The sequence below is a fragment of the Plecotus auritus genome (genome assembly GCF_963455305.1).
Source record: "Plecotus auritus genome assembly, chromosome: 7".
Taxonomy (NCBI): Eukaryota; Metazoa; Chordata; class Mammalia; order Chiroptera; family Vespertilionidae; genus Plecotus; species Plecotus auritus.
Window position 1 is genome coordinate 97,629,315 of NC_137774.1, and position 18,689 is coordinate 97,648,003.

The window sequence follows — 18,689 nt, forward strand, 5'->3', positions numbered from 1 at the left end:
TATACCGTAGATCTGCTACATTTTTTAAAGGCATAAAAATATTCTAGTTATGTACATGCTTTCCTTCATTTAATTTTGTTCTTTTTTTTCCCTCCTTAGTACCATCAACTACAGTAAGGACCTTCCGCTGGCCCAAGGAATCAAGTTTCAGTAAAGGTGCTTTAAATTGACATTACTTCAAGTCTTCTAGGTTTTCTTACAGCTCTGTCTTCTGAAGAGGACAAAGAAATTAAGATTTTCCCTGAATAAATGCATCCTTTTGAGTATGACAGTGGCTAATTCTTTATGCCCGTGAGGTCCTGACTGAATCAAGAGACTCATTTAAAAAAAAATAAAAATTGTCATGGCATAGCCATATTTAGTATAAGACAGGAAAATGGATTTTTATGTTACTAGTACCGTGTTTCCCCGAAAATAAGACAGTGTCTTATATTATTTTTGCCCCCAAAGACACGCTAGGTCTTATTTTCAGGGGATGTCTTATTTTTCCATGAAGAATAATACAGTACACATTTATTGTTAAATGAAAATAAAGGAAATTTATTACCTGTATACGGTACGGTAGTTGTCAACACAAACCAGACAAACTGTGAATCCTACAGTATCAAGAATTTACTCATTTATTCAATGACAATCATGTCATCATCTTCTGGAACATCATCATAACAATCCAATTCCTGAATTTCCTGGTGAATTTCTTGTGACTCCATTTCTTTCAGAATCAGTGGACCAAATCTCTCATGTTTAGCAATAGCACTGTCTTTAAATGAGTACTTCTTGTCAAGGTAGCCTGCTCGCAGTGCATTTGCAATGCAACTGTCAGTGATTTTCTCCCATGAATTCTTCACCCAAGTCACAACTTCTTGCAGTTTAGGTTTCACAAAGTTTCCACGCTGATTTCTCTCCATTCTATTTTCAACGTAGTCATTAATTTCCATGCGCAAATTGTCTTTGAATGGCTTGTGTATTGCAATATCAAGAGTCAGGAGATAGGCCGTCATTCCTGCGGGAATCATTATCTGATCTATTTTTCTTTCGTGAAGAAATGTCTTCATGTCTTTAGCGCAGTGAGTGCTGGCTGCATCCCAGACTAGCAGACCTCTTTGGCTCCCTCGCATAACAAGCGGCAGCATTAAATCGACTCACTTCCTTATAACTGCTTGTGTGGCCCAGGCCTTTTCAGTTTCAAGAATAAAAACGCCCAAAACACGTTCAATCTTTTCCTTCTTGCCCTTAGAAATGATTAAAGGTGGGATTTTAGTGCCATCCAGATGAATTGCCAAAATACAGGAAACACGTGCCCTTTCGTAAGCAGTGGAGGGAATGTACGCCAAGGAGGCACCCCGCTGTTCAATTGTTGTTTGAGATGATTGGCCCATAAACACTGCAGTTTCATCCATAGCAATCATGTTGGAAAGATTGTATTTAGAGAAGTCAGCATCATCAATAAAGGACTTGAATGCAAGTGCTCGCTTAATAACTTGAGTATCTTCCAACCTAAACAATGTTGTAGATCTTCTTAAAGACAGTTCACTTTGCTGAAGGAAATTATCCAGCCAGTGTTGTGATGCTTTGAAGTCTTCGGGGGCTATGTCAAACTGTGGTGCCATTGCAAGGGCAAATTCTTGAATCTGAGCCCTATTCACAACCAAAGCCTTTGCTCTCCTGTCAACAACCCATTCACAGATCAGGTCTTCCAGCTCGGAAAATAATGGTTGCCGACCTGATCCACACTTGCGCTTTTTAGCATTTCCCTTGTCCACTTGTTCAATGAGGTTACCATACTCTGCTCACCATTTTCGGACCAATCGGATACTCAACATCTTCTCTTTGCAGAAAGCAGTAAGATTTTGGCCCCAAGAGTCTTCCACGATTCCTTTCTTGTACTCCACGGAGTAGCTTTTTCTTTTTGCGCTCATTTCTATCGTAGGGGTAAAAAAAAAGGAATTGGGGTTTCAAGGTGGGGGGAGGGGATCACTCAAAATGACACGGGGGATCAGAGGGGGGAATCAAAATGGCACAGGAGAATCAGAGGGGGGATTACCATTTTAGTAACCCCTTTTGATCCTCCTGTGTCATTTTGATTGCCCCCTCTGATCCTCCTGTGTCATTTTAAGTGATCCCCCTCCCCCCACCCCTGTGCCACTGAACACCTTCACCAGTATCCCTCCTACCCCTTTATCAGACATTTACCCCCTGGGGCCTGCCTGGGGACTGTCACTGGGCTTGCTGGGGCCTGGATCTGGGCTGGAGCAGGGTCTGCCACTGACTGAGAACCTTCAGTCATCATGAAGGCGGCCGCGAGCATCAGGTAGTGTCACCAGAGACAGACCAGCACTCACCACCTTCGCCGCGTCCCGTCCGCTCTAATTCTCCTGTTCTTCTACACCCATCTGCGAAAGTCTCCTCCCCTCTCCCACCCCGCGCTCACCGCTCACTCTGACCTCCGCTCTGCCTCCACACAGCAGTGACGTCAGGACTCCACGTAACGTCACTGGTTGCTAGACGCCAGTTGGGGCGGCCCTAGCGACCAGTTTACGGTAAATTAATTTTCATTCTGAGACAGTCTGGGGGCCTTATTTTCGGGGGATGCCTTATATTTCACTCAGAAGGAAACCTGTAAGTAGGTCTTATTTTCGGAGGATGTTTTATTTTCGGGGAAACACGGTAGTTACTAATTTTTTTACAGTTTATGATTATAATTTAGAAAAAAATAGTACATGCCAGTGTAGGAATTTGGAGAAACAGAACATAAAAAATATAAATCTTCTCGGTAGCTGCAGGAACATCTGAGCAGGTAAAGAATTTTCGGGTGAGTCTTGATTCGCATCGTCCTCTTCTAGCCTGTGATGGAAAGAAGGTGTGTCTTTATGTATGGGGACCATGGCACCATACCTGTGGAATAGCTAAGGTGTTCATCATCATTGCGACTTCTCTTCTCACGGTGGCTTGTGTCACCACAGGAGAGGTTTGTGGGGAGGACGTAGCTATCACTCCTGCCCTGGAGCCGGCACCGGCCGTGCAGAATGCTATAGAGAGCGTATGTGGATTTCTTCTGCAGCCTCAGGCCATCCTCATTAGCTGGTAGGCTTCTGCGGGTGCCCTCTGTCATTGCTCTCGGGGAATGCCGCATGTGTGGCAGCATGCGTCGAGTGAACTCAGCAGTGTGCACTTGTTCTTTGTCGAGAGTCGCTTCCTTCTCTGGGGAAGCCGCCCAGGAGCCCTCGGGGTTCAGTCCAGGCCCCGTGGAGCCCGAATGGCTCCTGCAGTTCTGTCTTCCCGGCGATCTGTGCTCCGTTGCACTCCTCCCAGATCGGACTGGGCAGATGCCTTTGAGGATGACATTTGTAGATGACCTGATGCATTTTCACAGCTGGCGCAGAGTTTGGGGTGATGACAGAGAAGCAAGCAAATAGAAAAAAATAAGCAGTTGTGAATTTATCCGGAAAGGAAAGTTACTGTGTGACCAGTGTTCACCTACATATGTTGTCATCAGCCTTGAATATAAATCAAGCCAAATGCTGATGATGGGCCATTTGAGAACATGTTGATGGAAAGAAGTTAGGGGTGAGGAGGTTAGAGAGGCAAATAGTTCTTCATGTTCCATAGTGGAAAATCAGTAATACCTAAAATTAGAAAAGAAAGAGATAGCTACTTGGGCTTATAAAAATAGGGAGGTAAATTCCGAAAGAATCATTGCTTCAGGGAAGGGCATGTGGGGTGGAGCATGGCGACAAGATAGAGTGCTATTTTTCATAACTAGCCCTGTAGAGATATTTCACTCTTTAAATCAGGACAACACATAACTGAATAAAAATTAAAATCACAAAAAAAGCAAATGAATCAGGTACTTGGAATCCTGCGTTTCCAGACCCTCCTCCCCCACCCCGCTCACAGCACACACCTGCACACTTGTCTACCCCCGTTGTTGAACAAGGGGCTCTTTTTTAATATAAAGTGATCCTCCCAAAAGCCTAATTTCCTTCCATTTTTAAAGTTTAAAATAGACTAGATTATTCTGTATTGATACATTTATACTTTTTAATACAAGTGGTTGCTTATGAAAATTGTGCAATGTGGGCATTTACTTTAAACATCTTGCTGTGGTTTCTTCTTGTGTCAGTATTAATTATTCTAGCTCTGTCTTATTTACTGACTAATGCTGTCTGAAGAAAGTACAGCACTATTAAAACAGTAGATGATTTTTGTTTTGTGAAATTGAGATTTAATGAAAATATTTTCTATATTCTGTTCCTCTCCCCCAGCATAGTATTTCTAAACAAGCATCCCAAGCTAAAAGTAGTATCAGTGTTTGTTTTAATTAAAAATGTTTACATTATAATTTCTCTTTAATTAGGTATTTAAGGAGGCTCTTCATCCTCCTGTGTATCTACAAAGCCATGAATTTGTGTCCAATGTGGAATAATGAATATCCAATGCATGGTTGGGGTGGAGGGCTGGGGACTGGCAGCTCTAATCTGAGATGTAGAAGTCAAGTTAATCTGACTCTGAAAACTTTTTTTGAAACTAATCCATCATTTTTCTACATTTGTCATAATGTTTATTAAAAAAACTTTACTTTTGAGTTGGTTCTCTTTGTTCTTCGACCTAACGAATGAAAGTTGCTCATTAGTATCTTCAACCACAGAAGTTAAATTGTGAATTTGTATGTGTTATTCCTGGCCATGTATCTGAGTGCTTGCTTTGCTAGGAATCCTCTACTGCTGATTACGTTACTTTGAGCCCTGGCTGAGTCTCCTGCCCCTCCCTGCCTGCATCTGGTGCTGTGGCCCTACTGCCAGTTCCCAGCCCACTGTGGATAGGAGGAGCTTGTGGTCAGCATGCCCACTTCTGCTTAGGATTTTGCTGTATGTCTCCAGTCCCTGGAGAGAGCATCCAATCGGCTGATCCTAGGATCCTGGCTCTGGTTCTATAGGAAGCGGGTAGAAGACTGGGTCATTTTGGCTTCCCTTTGGGGAGGGAAGCAGTCCTGATGAAGGCTTCACACAATGGTGATGAGCCAGTTTTCTCAAAGCAAGTAGGGGTGTCTGCCACCCAGAACATTCTCGGGGGCATTCTCTGTCCCTGGGAACACTGAAGGGACCGAGAGGGGTCAGTGTCCTTGCTCTTGTGTTCTAACCTGGCCGCTTTCAAAACTTTTCCTGTCGGCTTCACTCAAACAAGGTTGCCAACGGGGAAGCTGGTTTCTATTTCAGTATTTCCAGACAAGGACATGCTTGTACATTTCCCTTCCTGTGGTCTCCTGTACCCCATTGTCTTACACCTGGCTTGGCCACTTGTTCATCCTGTTCCCCTGCTTTATTTTATCTGCCTGATTGCTGTAGACCTTTATACTGATACCATTTCTGCCTTTTCTACCCTCTCCATACTCAGCACCCCTTCCTCATCACTATTTCTTAGTCTTAAAGGTTTCCTAGAGGATGTGTGAAGAGGGTAGGTGACAGGCCATTATTTTCAGACCCAGAAACTTGATACATTTTGATGTAACCAATTTTGGGACTTTTCATTTAATGAAATCTGTTGATTTTTCCAACTTAAGCTAAAAAGTTAGGTTACAAATATTTCTCTCTGCTTACTTTTTAAAGAAGTAATATTTGTGTGTATGCAGCTTAACATTCAAATGGGGCAAGTATGCTCTAGCAAACACTGGCAGCTCCTGTTTCCTCCTGTGTCCTCCCACAGTTCCCACTTAAAGCCACCCTCACCTTCTCTGCTCTTGTTGACCTCCATATTTCTAAATAAGTTCATTCTGCTATTTTTCAGTTCGTCAACGTAGATACTGTCTGTTGACTTGTGGCTTATTACCACATCCCCAAACATAAACCTTCTCTTAACTCTATCTGTGAATATCACAGCTTTTGGTTAAATCTATAAGTCATCATTTAATTATTGTGAATATGCAAAGACAAACCAAGCCCAATCATGCCATAAAATCACACCTACTTTCTTGTCTAATCTTTTATTTTCTCCGGAATTAATAATTGTCCTTATGGCTTACTTTGTATCTTTTTAACATCGTAAAATACAGCATAAGATTCACCGTTTTAAAGTGTGTAGTTTAGTGGCATTTAGTACATTCTCGAGTTGTGCAACCATCACTACTTCCTAGTGAAGCATAGTAATCCCTCCTTTGGAAAACTGCTATTTGAACTACTCTGTTATTCTTAGACGGTCTCTTATTCTGTAGGTCAACTCTGTTATTTTTAGATAGTCCCTTATTCTGTAAAATAACTTTTAGTTTGAATAATAGAAAAAGATAAAAACTTAGCTGTCTGACCTTGCAAGCTAGCCATCTGACGGTAACAGGCTAATACTGATACTGATTCCCATATTCTTATGCCAAGTATTGGTTCATTATATGTTCAAGGTTACAAACTGTCTGTAACAATAACCTACACAGAGCTCCTTGTGAAATCTGCAGACAAAGAAGCTGGAAAGGTAGAAAAACGGGAAACTTCCTGTATGTGGTTGCTGAGAGATTTGGGAAACACCTCCCTCTGGGCCTGCGCGAATAAAGACTCCTAATTGGCTCACTAAGGCGTCTTGTATCTATCTCGCTGATTTACGATACAACACTAGTTGTAGGATATTTTTATCACCCCAAAAGGAAACCCCTTACCCAGTAAGCAGCCATTCCCCATTCTCCTGTACCCCTCGGTACCTAGCCATCACCAGTCTGCTTTCTGTTCTGGATTTACCTATTCTGGATATCTATAATAATAAAAGCATAATATGCTAATTAGACCAGAAGTCCTTCCGGACAACCTTCTGGACAAAGCTGGGGCTATGAGGAAAGCTGGTGCCGGCAGCCTGGGGAAGGAAGGCCTACTTTTACATGAATTTTGTGCATCGGACCTCTAGTTTCATATAAATAGAATCTATTACTAATTATTCCCAAATGCCTGAATTATCTCTGTAGCATGCCTTTTAATATTTCCCAATTGCTCATAATCAGTTTCAATTTTTATTTTACTTTTCCTGGGATCAAGTGCCCTTTGTCCTGTTTACTTCCATTGGACTGGCTGCTCATTAGCGCTGCTGCACAAGTACCTTTGCTGCCCTTCCATGTTAGAGTCCTGTGATTCCTGGATCCTGTGTTTTCTTCCTCATTTCACTCTTGCTGTAGCATATGCGGCAGAAACTTCCTGAGAATGGTTGTTTTGGAGCTAATTTTTGAGAAATCTAAAAGAAAGGACTTTTCCTCCACATTGAAGGGGAGATTGGATAGAGGATCTGGATTTAAAATATACCGTGTTTTGTTGTTTTGATTGCATTGGAAGGACCCACAAATGTTTTGTGGTAGGGATATTTTGGTCTTTAATCCATTGGAATTTGGATATATGCTATAATTGGATCTAAATTGATTTCCCCTTCAAATATTTAATAATTCCCCCCATTCCAAATTTGACAAATGAATTTTCCTTTCCCCACTAAAGCCTCTTTTCACTGCATATTTATGGATACCAGGATTGTTTTGGGGGTTGTGTATTCTGTGTGTGTGTGTGTGTGTGTGTGTGTGTGTGTGTACATACTGACACATATATTGGATTGGTTTAATTCTTGTGGACTTTAAAAATGTATATATATTTGTATTGATTTTAGAGCGGAAGGGAAAGAGAGAGAAACTTCAATGATGAAAGATCATTGATTGGCTGCCTCCTGCACACCCCATACTGGGGATTAGTCAATGCTCAACCACGGAGCGTACTGGCCAGGCTTCTTGTGGACATTTAAATTTCCTTTATTATATTTGTTTTCAAGTACTACATGATTACCTGTGTGGGCTTCAGAAAGTGACCTAACCTCTTTGAACTTCGTTTTGTTAGCGGTAACAGTTTGCTTTGTAAGCTGCAGACACCAATCTGCCTTTAGCAAAAATTGGAAAGCATGCCGCTCAGACTCATTTTGCTCCTCCACTTCCATTCACTAACGTTCTCTCTCCTGCTGTATCCTCCGGGGCTGACCTCTGGACTGGTTTACCTTTGTGTTCTGGCTTTTGATTGTTTGGCCAATGGTCAGAAATCAGAGCAGACAGAGGTCAAGATATTCTTTTCCCTACCCTCTCCCTGCCAGCCCTGGGGAGTTATTGTCAATGGTTTTATTCCTTTTTCTACCATCACCGACCTGTCAGGTGTCCCCTCTCCCACAGCGACACAGGGCTCTGCCAACACCATTGCCCTTCAGTCAGCAAGTGCAAATGGCATTCTGTTAGTACTTCCTGGTTCACCACCTTCCCTCCTTGATTCCTTACCTCCGGGAGTCCCGCTAGGTAGGAGGAAGTACTCCACTGTCTTGTCAGGACACCTAGCCAAGTGCTAGAATGAGTGAACATCAACCATTTTTAGGCATTTTGTTTCTTGACTCAAAATTAAAATTTTGCAACAGCAGGCAGTTGGCCTAGCATGGGTCATTTAGTTGTCCTTTGGCTTGGGGAGAGCAGGACAGCTGGATACATAGTGCTAATGCTGAAATCGAGGGAGGAGAGTTCCCTCGATTGGGAAATCTGAGCGATACAGGAAAGAATACTGGATGCTGGTCAGTAAAACGGTGCATTGCCACACAATGGAATGGTAAGATTTGTCCCATACAATTGTAAAGAGTACAGAGAAAAATTATAAAAGTAACATTGCTTAGCACATGGTAAGGGCTCAGTATTGACAATTGTTATTAGGGTGTTTTTCATATTTTCCTAAGTGAAATTTAGGAGCATTTTTCAGGTTTTTGAAAAGGAAAGTTCTTTGGGATTTTTATCATAATCACCTTAAATTTATAAATAAGCTAGAGGCCTGGGGCCTGCACCCTCTCACAGTCCAGGAGCTCTCTGAGGATGTCCAGCTGACGGCGGAGCAGGCCTAAGCTGTCAGTCGGACGTCCTTAGTTCTGCGGAGGCGGGAGAAGCTCCCGCCACCACAGCAGTGCTCACCAGCCATGAGCCCGGCTTCTGGCTGAGCGGTGCTCCCCCAGGTGGAGCACCACATTGAGCGTCTGCCCCCTGGTGGTCAGTGCCCATCATAGCGACAGGTTGTTCTGCTCTTCGGTCAATTTGCATATTAGCCTTTCATTATATAGGATTAGGAAAGAACTAATTTATAGTACTTAGATATTTTTATCTAGTTATATGATTTGTTCACATATGTATACTTTTTTGCAAAATTCTGTAGTTTATTTCCTGCAGTATCTTAACCTTTTAAGTTTATTTCTATATATTTTATGATTTTAGTAAATAAATGGGATTTCCCTCTCTTTTTGTGTAAGTTATTGAAGAGGCCATTTATTTTCCCAAGGTATATTAGGTTTGAAAATAGAAACACGGATCCTGCAAGGACTCAGCCATTTGCTGGTTGAAGGTCTTTAGAAATCTGGCCAGGAATCGGATAAAATCAAAGTGTCTTTACGGTGTTGACCTGTGGGTGGCACTGTTGGTCAGAACAAATGACTGGCTGGGAAGTGTGCGGTGTGTTGACACTGGTATCCAGGAGGTCACCATGGAAAAGGTTTTCTATTCAGACAGCGGTGCTAAACTCTACCCACACTTTTACATTCCAGCACTGTTGGTAACCTGCCTTCCCTCTCTTCCCTGTGACAACTACACAGACCAGCGGAGCTTCAGGTGATTACTCTTCTTCGGTAAATGGTAAATCACGAGCCCCAAAATGTTAAAGAGAAGAAACAGTGTTTGGCTGTAAGTGCAAATTAGTGTCTTTTAAATGAAGAAACATAGTTTTATTTCCCATTTACTCCCCCACGGGACATATTACTTGTTTTGCTTACACTTACATGATACTACATTCCAGGCATTTTTCAAAGCATTTGACAAATATAAACCCATATAATACTTGTAACAACTCTCCGAGGTAAGAAACATTGTGATCCTCATTTTATTAGTGAGGAAACAGGTACAGAGAAGTTAAGTAACTTTCCCGAAGTCACACAGCAGGTAAGCAATGGGGCTGAAATTGGAACTCAAGCACTCTGGCTCCAGAGTTAGTGCTCTGGTGATATGAATCGCCTGAAATTGTGGGATTCTCATAATGCCTTTTTCTGTCTGTCCTTCTTAATTGCTGACCCTTTATGTGTGTTTTCTTTGTAATGTTCTTTATTTTTCATTTTGACACAATCACAGCCTTAAAGAAAAACTGCAAGTACAGTACAGATAATTTTCCCTCTAACTGTGAGAGAATATGCTGCTGATCTGATGCCCCATCACCCCAAATACTTGAGTGTATAATTCCCACAAACGAGCATTTTCCTAGATGACTACAATACAGACATCAAAATCAGGAAATTAATGATATGTTACCAACATGTAATTCTCAGATCCTATTCATCTTTTGCCACTTGTCCTGGTAATGTTCTTTCCAGCAAAAAGAGCTGTGTTGTCACACCTCCTTAGTTTCCTTTCGTCATCTTGCCTTTCGTGACCTTGACACTTTTGAAATTATAGGCCACTATTTGGTAGAATGGCCTTCAACATGGTGTTTCCTCGTGATTAGATTCAGGCTGTGCATCTTTGGTAATACAATCACAGACGCGATGCTGTGGTGCCCTCACTGCATCCCGTTGGGTGCACATGATTGTGATCTGCTCATTACTGAGGACGTTTATTGAGGAGCACACTAGACTATGTTGAACCGTTTTTAAGGAGGACATTCCTAGAAAAGGGAAGTGTGTGGAAGGCCGCCTGCCTTGTTTATCAGAATTCCGTCTTAGGAGAGTATTGAAGGCGGCGCCCCTAATTATTCCTTGACCTTTCCAAACAAGCCTGTGCATGTGCAGACCCCCGAGTGTTTACTGGAATCCTTATTCTTAATCCCTGGATGCCCTTGCCTAGGGGACAATGTGAACATATGTGTCCTCCCAAGATTGCTCACCTACTGATTGTATCTAAAGATGAAAATTCCAATAAAGGCCTAATGAGACAGGCAATCGAGGCTGCCTGGCTTCTTCAGCCGGGCCGTCCCTTAGCCCTCTCCCCCACAGTGAAACTGTCGGAGTACTCTGTTCATCCGCCGTTCAGGGGCTGCTGGTCAGCCCCGGCAGATGTTAACATTGACCTCGATGAGGGTGATGCCTGCCAGCGTTCATCGTGAAATATTCCCCCTTGTAAATTCATGTCTTTTGTGGGGAGGTCCTTTAAAATTACCTCCATGTCTTGTTCTCCATCAAACTTGCTATTCACCTATTTGCATGTGCTTACAGTTCCCTGCTTGATCCAATAGGTGTAATTCCTTTATTACATTACTTATTTTGATGCTTAAAGGTTTGGTGTCTCTGGTTGGCCAGTAGGATTCCTTTCAAATTGGCCTCTGTGTCCTTTGGGTGTGTCCCCATTCTCTGAGCACTTCCTACTTTCTGGAACAAGCTGTTCTAGGTCCTTCCTGTCCTTTCCCTGTCCCAGCCCTGGATCAGCCATTTCTCCAAGGAGCCCTCCTTCCTTTTAGTCAGGAGTCATATTTAGAAGCTCAGGTCTGGTGTCGACATGCCTGTGGACATAAGGACATCACTGCTCCCAGGTCCTTACCATGGACAGGGCTGATAATACATGTGCACACACAAGTACACCGTCTGCTTATATTGACAACCACAAGTTCACATCATCACTTCCACGTTCAGTCCAACGTCACAATGTTCATTTCAGTTACCCCTTTTCAACTCGTCCCTGAGAGTAAGAAACCTACCTCCTATTACCCTCGATGCGTTTTCTCGTTGGTATAACCAATCGCCCACCTCTGGGTGCTGGTCCGTCCCCCACATGGATGTCTTCCTCACCCGACTCGGGCTCTGACACCCATGCGCAGCTGCCCCTCTGTGGGACAGCCTCCTCCCCCATCTAGTGGCTTTGAGACTGAGCTGTTCAGAAAGAAAAGAGGAACTGCTGGCCTTGTCTTAAATGCAGAATTTTGAGTCAGCATCAAAATGGCACTTGACTGGCCCCCTCCTGCCCACCTGCCAGTGAGCAGAGATGCCTGGGCCTCAGCGGGTGCACGGGGTGGCACAGGTCGGGGGCGAACGCCCGTGGCCTAGGACAGCACTGCTCCCAATGGGCTGAGCTCTTGGAGAAGTCCTGCCTCTTGGTGCCTGGGCTCCCTCAGGTATAGAATGAATGGACTGGACCAAAGTTGGGGGCCTGGGCCAAAATGGTTCTAAGCCAGGGGTGGGCAAACTTTTTGACTCGAGGGCCACAATGGGTTCTTAAACTGGACCGGAGGGCCGGAACAAAAGCATGGATGGAGTGTTTGTGTGAATTAATATAAATTCAAAGTAAACATCATTACATAAAAGGGTACGGTCTTTTTTTTTTATTTCAATAGTTTTATTCATTTCAAACATTTTAACAAGAATGTAAACACTAATGATAATTTGAAACTTCAAAAAATGGAGGAATCATAGCACAATAACATACCTTATATTGAAGATGGCAAAGGCAAAATAAAATTGCCTAACAAAGGAAAGGTACAAAAGCCTTTCAAATTAAACTTAAATATAATAAAATAATTTAAAACTAAAACAAATAGAAAAGAACAAAATGTGTAAACAGTAAATTAAACATTTTCTTTAGTGCAACTTCCAAATTATGCCCGGGACGTAGATGTAGATGGCAATGTAGACTGGGTTGAAAGGTTTTTGGTCTTTAAAACATCAGCTTCAGTGGGAACAGTGTTGTTGGTCTCCTTTTTAGCTAATGCTCTGATACTGTGCTCTCCAGGGGCGTGTCTCCCTACATCACCACGATAACGTATCTACGCATTCCCAGGGTGATGTCGGGGGACGCGTCCGCGGGCATTACAAGGAGCCTCTGGAAGATTGAGAGGTTGTTCCTTCTACTGAAGAAGGAACTGTGGCCGTGTTTCCCGACGTTGCCATGTTAACACTGCTGCTGGTGAAGGAGTGGAGGGGAGAGCAAGAGAACCCTCCGCTCTTTCGGCTCCGCGGGCCGGATCCAGCCTGCGGGCCGTAGTTTGCCCACGGCTGGTCTAAGCACTCATTTGGGAGCTAGTATTTTAAAAAATCACAATTTCTTTAGGTGGGAGCTATGCACTCCAGTTGGCCACAGGTAGGCCACAGCTCAGATGGTCACATTTCTTTCCCACACTCCCTTCCAGCCCAAGGATTCTACAGCTATATTCTTTAGGTTCTGAGGAATTAGTCTTGCCTCAAACTACCCCTTTTTTCACTAAGGACAGTGTTATGTTTTGTTTTTTCTTTTAAATATGTTTTTATTGATATTTTTAGGGAACGAGGAAGCGGGTGGGGAGAGAGAGAAACATGGATGTGAGAGAGAAACATCAATTGGCAGGGCACCGAACCCATAACCTGGGCATGTGCCCTGACTGGGAATCGAACTGGTGACCTTTTGGTGCACCGGACGACGCTCAACCAACTGAGCCACACCAACCAACCAGGGCAAGGACAGTGTTTCTAACAGGAAGAGTGAAACAGTTTATAGACTTCCGGTTAGGGCCCTGGTATTACTTATTACTTTTTTTTTTTAACTATATATTAATTTCAGAGAGGAAGGGGGAGAGAGATAGAAACATCAGTGATGAGAGATAATCATTGATCAGTTGCCTCCTGCTTGTCCCCCACTGGGGATCAAGTCCGCAACCGGGGCATGTGCCCTGACCAGGAATTGAACTGTGATCTCCTGGTTCATAGATCGACACTCAACCACTGAGCCACACCAGCCGGACAGGGCCCTGGTATTATTTAGAATATTATTCCATCCCTAAACCATTTGGGTCAATGAATAGAGCATCGGCCTGCGAACTGAAAGGTCCCAGGTTCGATTCTGGTCAAGGACATGTACCCTGGTTGTGGGCACATCCCCAATAGGAGGTGTGCAGGAGGCAGCTGATCGATGTTTCCCTCTCATCGAAGTTTCTAACTCTATCCCTCTACCTTCCTTTCTGTAAAAAATCAATAAAATATATTTAAAAAAATATTATCCCAGCTGCTCTAACAAAGACTGCAAAGAATAACAGTTAAACAAGATAGTTTCTCCCTCTGATTTAATAGTCCAGGTATAAAAAGTCCAGGGTGAACTGGTGACGCATGGTGTCAAGGCCTCAGGCCTCCATGCACTGCGTAGGGTAATGATGGCCAATGGCCACCACACAGTTCAGCTTGCGGAGGGCACTCTTCCATTTAAGGGTGTCACTCAGGAGTTGTACACTCACATCACACTGGCAGGAGTTAGTCACGCAGCATATACAGCCCAATGAGAGGTTCTTTTTGGGAGCCATGTATCTAGTCAAAACTTGGGTGTTCTGTTCTGTTGAGAGAGGACAGGATGGATATTTGAAGGAAATTAGCCGCTTCCACCACAGCTTTTGTTAAAAACACTTGCCTCGCTCACTGTCTGGAATATCTTCTGTTGCATGTCACTTTCTTTTCAAGAGGACATTTTATTAGTACACGTCAATCACCGTAAACACCTTTGATGAAAGATAGTTATATTGCAGTAATTCTGAAAAATGGTTCCCCGGGGATGCTCTGCTGGCTAGACACACAACAATATTTCTGCCCTTTGCCCTTGTACCCACACTCTCTGATGGAGCTGATTGCAGACTCGCTCAGTTTGTTATGCCAGTCGGGCAACGTGTACATTTGAGACACCGCCAGGGACTTGGCATGCCCTCTTTGCCAAGTATCAAAGGTTTGCCAAGCCTTTGATCTTGAGGGTATGCCCGTGCCTCTGCCGGAGCGCCAGGGACTGTCCGGGTGGCCGAGGCCTCTCCACGTGGTCCCTCAACCTTCAGGAAGGCAGCCTCGGCTTGCTCGCATGATGGTGGAAAGGTTACCAGCAGCAAGAAAAGTGCTGCACATTTTACTTCCCTCATGCTACCTGAAAATCTGCCAATTAGGAATTCTTTTAGATTCTGCTATCATTCCCCAGGGCTATCCTCATTCATCCCTTAGTAAAAAAAAAAAAAAAAAAAAATACAAGTAATCTGCTTCCAAAAGCAGCCAATCAGGGAAATGTCAAAGTTGCTTGGATGGAGTGAGAGGTGGAAGAGATGAGTTTGGACAAGTGGGACCGTGGGAGGAGGTGAGTTGGCCAAGGTGGGCAGGAAACCCTGTGGGCAGGGAGTGACTACTGGAGAAGGTAGAGCTGGTGGAAGAGAAACGGGGGAAATGGGGCCACGAGGCTAGCAACCAGTGCAGGAGCTTCCTTCAGCATCGCCTCTTGGCTCTGTTCGCCACTCTCTGGCTCAGCGGATTCTTCATCTGTTGCATCAGGGCTGTCAGAGGAGCTAGACTCAGTTCCTGACTCTGGGCCAGGTAGCACTGGCGAAGTCACATGTCTTCCAAGACCCAGTAACCGCTTCTGTACAAAGGGAGTAATCCTCCTACCATGCTTCCCTTCCCAACACGGTTGTAAAATACAAATGCAACATCGAGTGTGAATACTTTCTGTGTGGGATATAACAGACAGGAGCTATTACCGACAGACTGGGGGAGCTCCCTGCTGTCTGTGTGCAGCTGGTCTAGGCCTGGGCTGTCCCGGAGGCACTGATTGAGTTGAGAGAGGCTCACAGGTCTGGACCCATGGGAGTCAACCCTGATTCAAAGGTCATTCCTTCAGCAAACAGTCTAGTGGAGGCTACCGAGTCCGGGTGGGAGGGGCAGGGCCTGGGCTTTCAGAGTAGACACCTTTCTGGAGAGGCAGAGAAGGAGACGGACAGGTGTCAGGTGTATAGTCAGAGAAACGCCCTAGGCTGGGCCACTGGAGGTGTGGTGGGCTCTCCAGGCTGCCTTTGAAGGAAGGAGCTCAGGAAGTCCCAGCCCAGGGCTTTTGACAGAGACCCAAGAACCGTGGCAAGGACTGGTTTTGTCTTGGATTGCAGAAAGCCAAATAGCCATACCACCAAATCTCTCTCTGCTCTAGACCTGGTTTGAGCTGGTGAACTCACATTCAAACTGCTTGGCTTTCTGCCCTGGCCAGTGTGGCTTTGTTGGCTGAGTGTCATCCCAGGCACCAAGAGGCTGCCGGTTTGATTCCCAGTCAGGGCACGTACCTGGGTTGCAGGCTCAATCCCCAATAGGGGGCATGCAGGAGGCAGCTGGTCAATGGTTTTCTCTCATCAATGTTCCTCTCTCTCTCTCTCTCTCTCTCTCTCTCTCTCTCTCTCTCTCTCTCTCTCTCTCCTCTCTCTCCTTCTGAAGCAGGAATTTTGGGGGAACATAGGCAGGCTTAGGGATTTTTTAGAATTGAGGTCCATGGAAAAGCAAGGGGCTGCAGACTGGGAGAAGGTATATTTCCATAACACAAGGAAGCCAGGTGCAGTTACATCTCCATAAGATGAGGAAGCAGCAACAGTTGCATTTACATAAGACAAGGGAACTGGAAGTAGCCAAGAAAGGTCTATATTTACAAAACAAAGAGAAGGAAGCCCTTCATTCATTCAGAAGAAGAAAGCCCAAAGGGAATAGGGAAACAATAAGGAAGGAGGGGGGAGAACCTCACATGTCCCATATGAGGTTCCACCTTTGAGCCCAGGAGTTACTATAGTAACCAGTCTAAGGAAATAGTGACCAATCAGAGGGGATATCAGGCACCAGGATCTGCAGCCTTTATAAGCCTTTGGGAATAGGAACCCAGTGGTACTTTTCCCCCTCCCCACGTGGGAGTCTGTACTTATTCTTCAATAATTCTCCACCTTTGCTATACCACTTTCTGTCCCTGGATTCATTCTTCAATTCTGGCGGACAAAGAATCCAGGTTCCAGTCTAAAAATTCGGTATCACTTCCCTTCCTTTCTCTAAATTCAATAAAAACATATTAAAAAACAAAACAAATGGCTTGGCTTTCAGCTGTGAATATCCCCTGGGTGGAATAAGGAGACATTTTCTCCTATTTAGTGTGTCGTTCGAGTGTGCTACTGACATGAGGACTTTTGACTGTGGGGTAGGAAGGTGAGCTTCACTCAGTCTCAGACAGTGCCTCTGAGAAGCTTTGCCTGTGTCCTTTTTGGGGTCTAGATGATGCATTGCCTTATCTTTTCCGGGGATAGTATGAGGGGACAGTGTCTCAAGGAGGCACCCTGCTCTAGTTTATACTGCAATTGAGAGAATCAGATGTTAATTTTATACTACATCTCTCAATATTAACAGCTTTCATTTTTAAAATATAGCAAATGGTTATAAGTACAATCAAGATGATTCATTGAAGATTTTTCTTACTTGCTGCAAGGTAATGATTTGTTCCGGTTTAAAGCATTAGGCATGATCATTGCCATGTTTCCCTGGTGTTTTAAATTCAGACTCCGGATACCCAGAGCAGTGATCAAATTATTTTAAACCTCTTAAAATGGTGGTGGTGGGCGGGGGGGGGGTGGGGGGGAAGCTCTAAAGAAGTGCCAAGGATTTCTCTGTAGCTTCTGGACAGGAGGCCCTGCTGCAATGACTCAAATTTTTATCCTCCTCGACAGAAAAAGATGTTTTCTCACCGGTGCCTTCTCAGCCTCAGCCTCCAAGGAAACAGCAAATCCTTCTAGCATTTCCTGTGAACAAAGGTAAGCTCAGGGCCTCCAGCCTCATTTCATTCCCCATTTGTATTTGACCTCTGTGGGATCACACTGCCTCCTTTCCTCCTCGAGGGATTTCGTTTTATTCTTGCCCACAGAAAGCACAGGGCCTGGCTGGCTGCAGCTGGATCAGCCTCCCCAGGAACTCTCCCAGTGCCTCCCAGACCTTCCACACCATAGAGATTTCACAGCCTGTGTGCCTCCACAGTCCTGCGGCTTCATAAATAACCTAGTCAGCCTCCGCGTCCCCCTCCCCCACCCTCCCAACAGGATGCCACTCTGTGACATGCTTTCTCTGAAGTAGGTAAAGGCCTAATTGTTCCCTGGGAGTTACCTAAACCACTTGAAGGGCTTGCATTTTTAGTCGCTTTGAGAAACAAAAGGGGCTTTGACAAACATCGCCTCCAGCGGAGTTCCTCTGGCTGACCTTTGTCATTAAGCAGCTCAGTGCCAGTGGCCTGGGGCTCCTCCTCAAACAGTCACCACATAGATGCTGTGCACTGCACTTTGGAGCTATAATTGGACTTCCAAGGTCTATTTCTGCTTTATTTCTTTTTCTTGGGTGTCTCCCTTAATAACAAAGAAGTTTTTTATGACCATTCTCACCACATAGTTAAATTCACTTTTCCCTCTTGGCCCCCATGGTTAAATGTCTGTTTCCCTCCCTAAATGAAAGCCCCATGTGAGGTCAGAACCTTGTCTAGATTATTCAAGTTCTCTGTCTCTTCTGCATCTAGTGAGATGCCTGACACATAGTATGGGGTCAGTAAGTGTTTGTTGAATAAGCAGATAAATGGATGCTTTGTGGAGGTTTTGGCTTCTTTTTGTTTGTGTCTGGGAGGAAAAAAAATTTCCTCTACCTTCTTAGGTTCTTTGACTGGGACCTGTGGATTAAACTGAAAAAAAAAATTTTAATGGAAAAAAAGAATACAAATTTATTTGATGTTACTATTTTGTATGCACACAGAGTTCTTCATAAAAATGAAGATCCAAAGAAGTGGTTAAGCTTGGGGGCTTACACACCATTTAAACAAAGGGTTAAAAATTGTGGAGAAATACAAGACAAAGGAAAGGGGTTTGGGCTAGGAGTGGTAAATTGTGGGAAGTAAATATATGGGGGAGCTAATGGAAGCTAAGGGT

At 44.2% G+C, this 18,689-nt stretch overlaps 1 protein-coding gene across 4 annotated transcripts in view; it reads left to right on the forward strand.

Moving 5' to 3' along the window:
- Positions 1 to 18,448, forward strand: part of ALDH7A1 (aldehyde dehydrogenase 7 family member A1) — a 60,112-nt gene extending 41,664 nt beyond the window's left edge. The window contains exons 18-20 of one of the 4 annotated variants that reach the window (XR_013961063.1): positions 100 to 156; positions 9,568 to 9,631; positions 17,454 to 18,448. Coding sequence is in view for 2 of the 4 variants with exons in the window: in XM_080677574.1 (XP_080533700.1) it covers positions 100 to 154 (55 nt within the window). In the remaining 2 variants the exon portion in view is untranslated. Of the gene's footprint in view, positions 1 to 99; positions 401 to 2,671; positions 4,585 to 9,567; positions 9,757 to 17,453 lie in introns of those variants that run through there. The other 3 variants (XR_013961064.1, XM_080677574.1, XM_080677573.1) reach the window with 3 other exon arrangements.
- Positions 18,449 to 18,689: the final 241 nt, after the last annotated feature.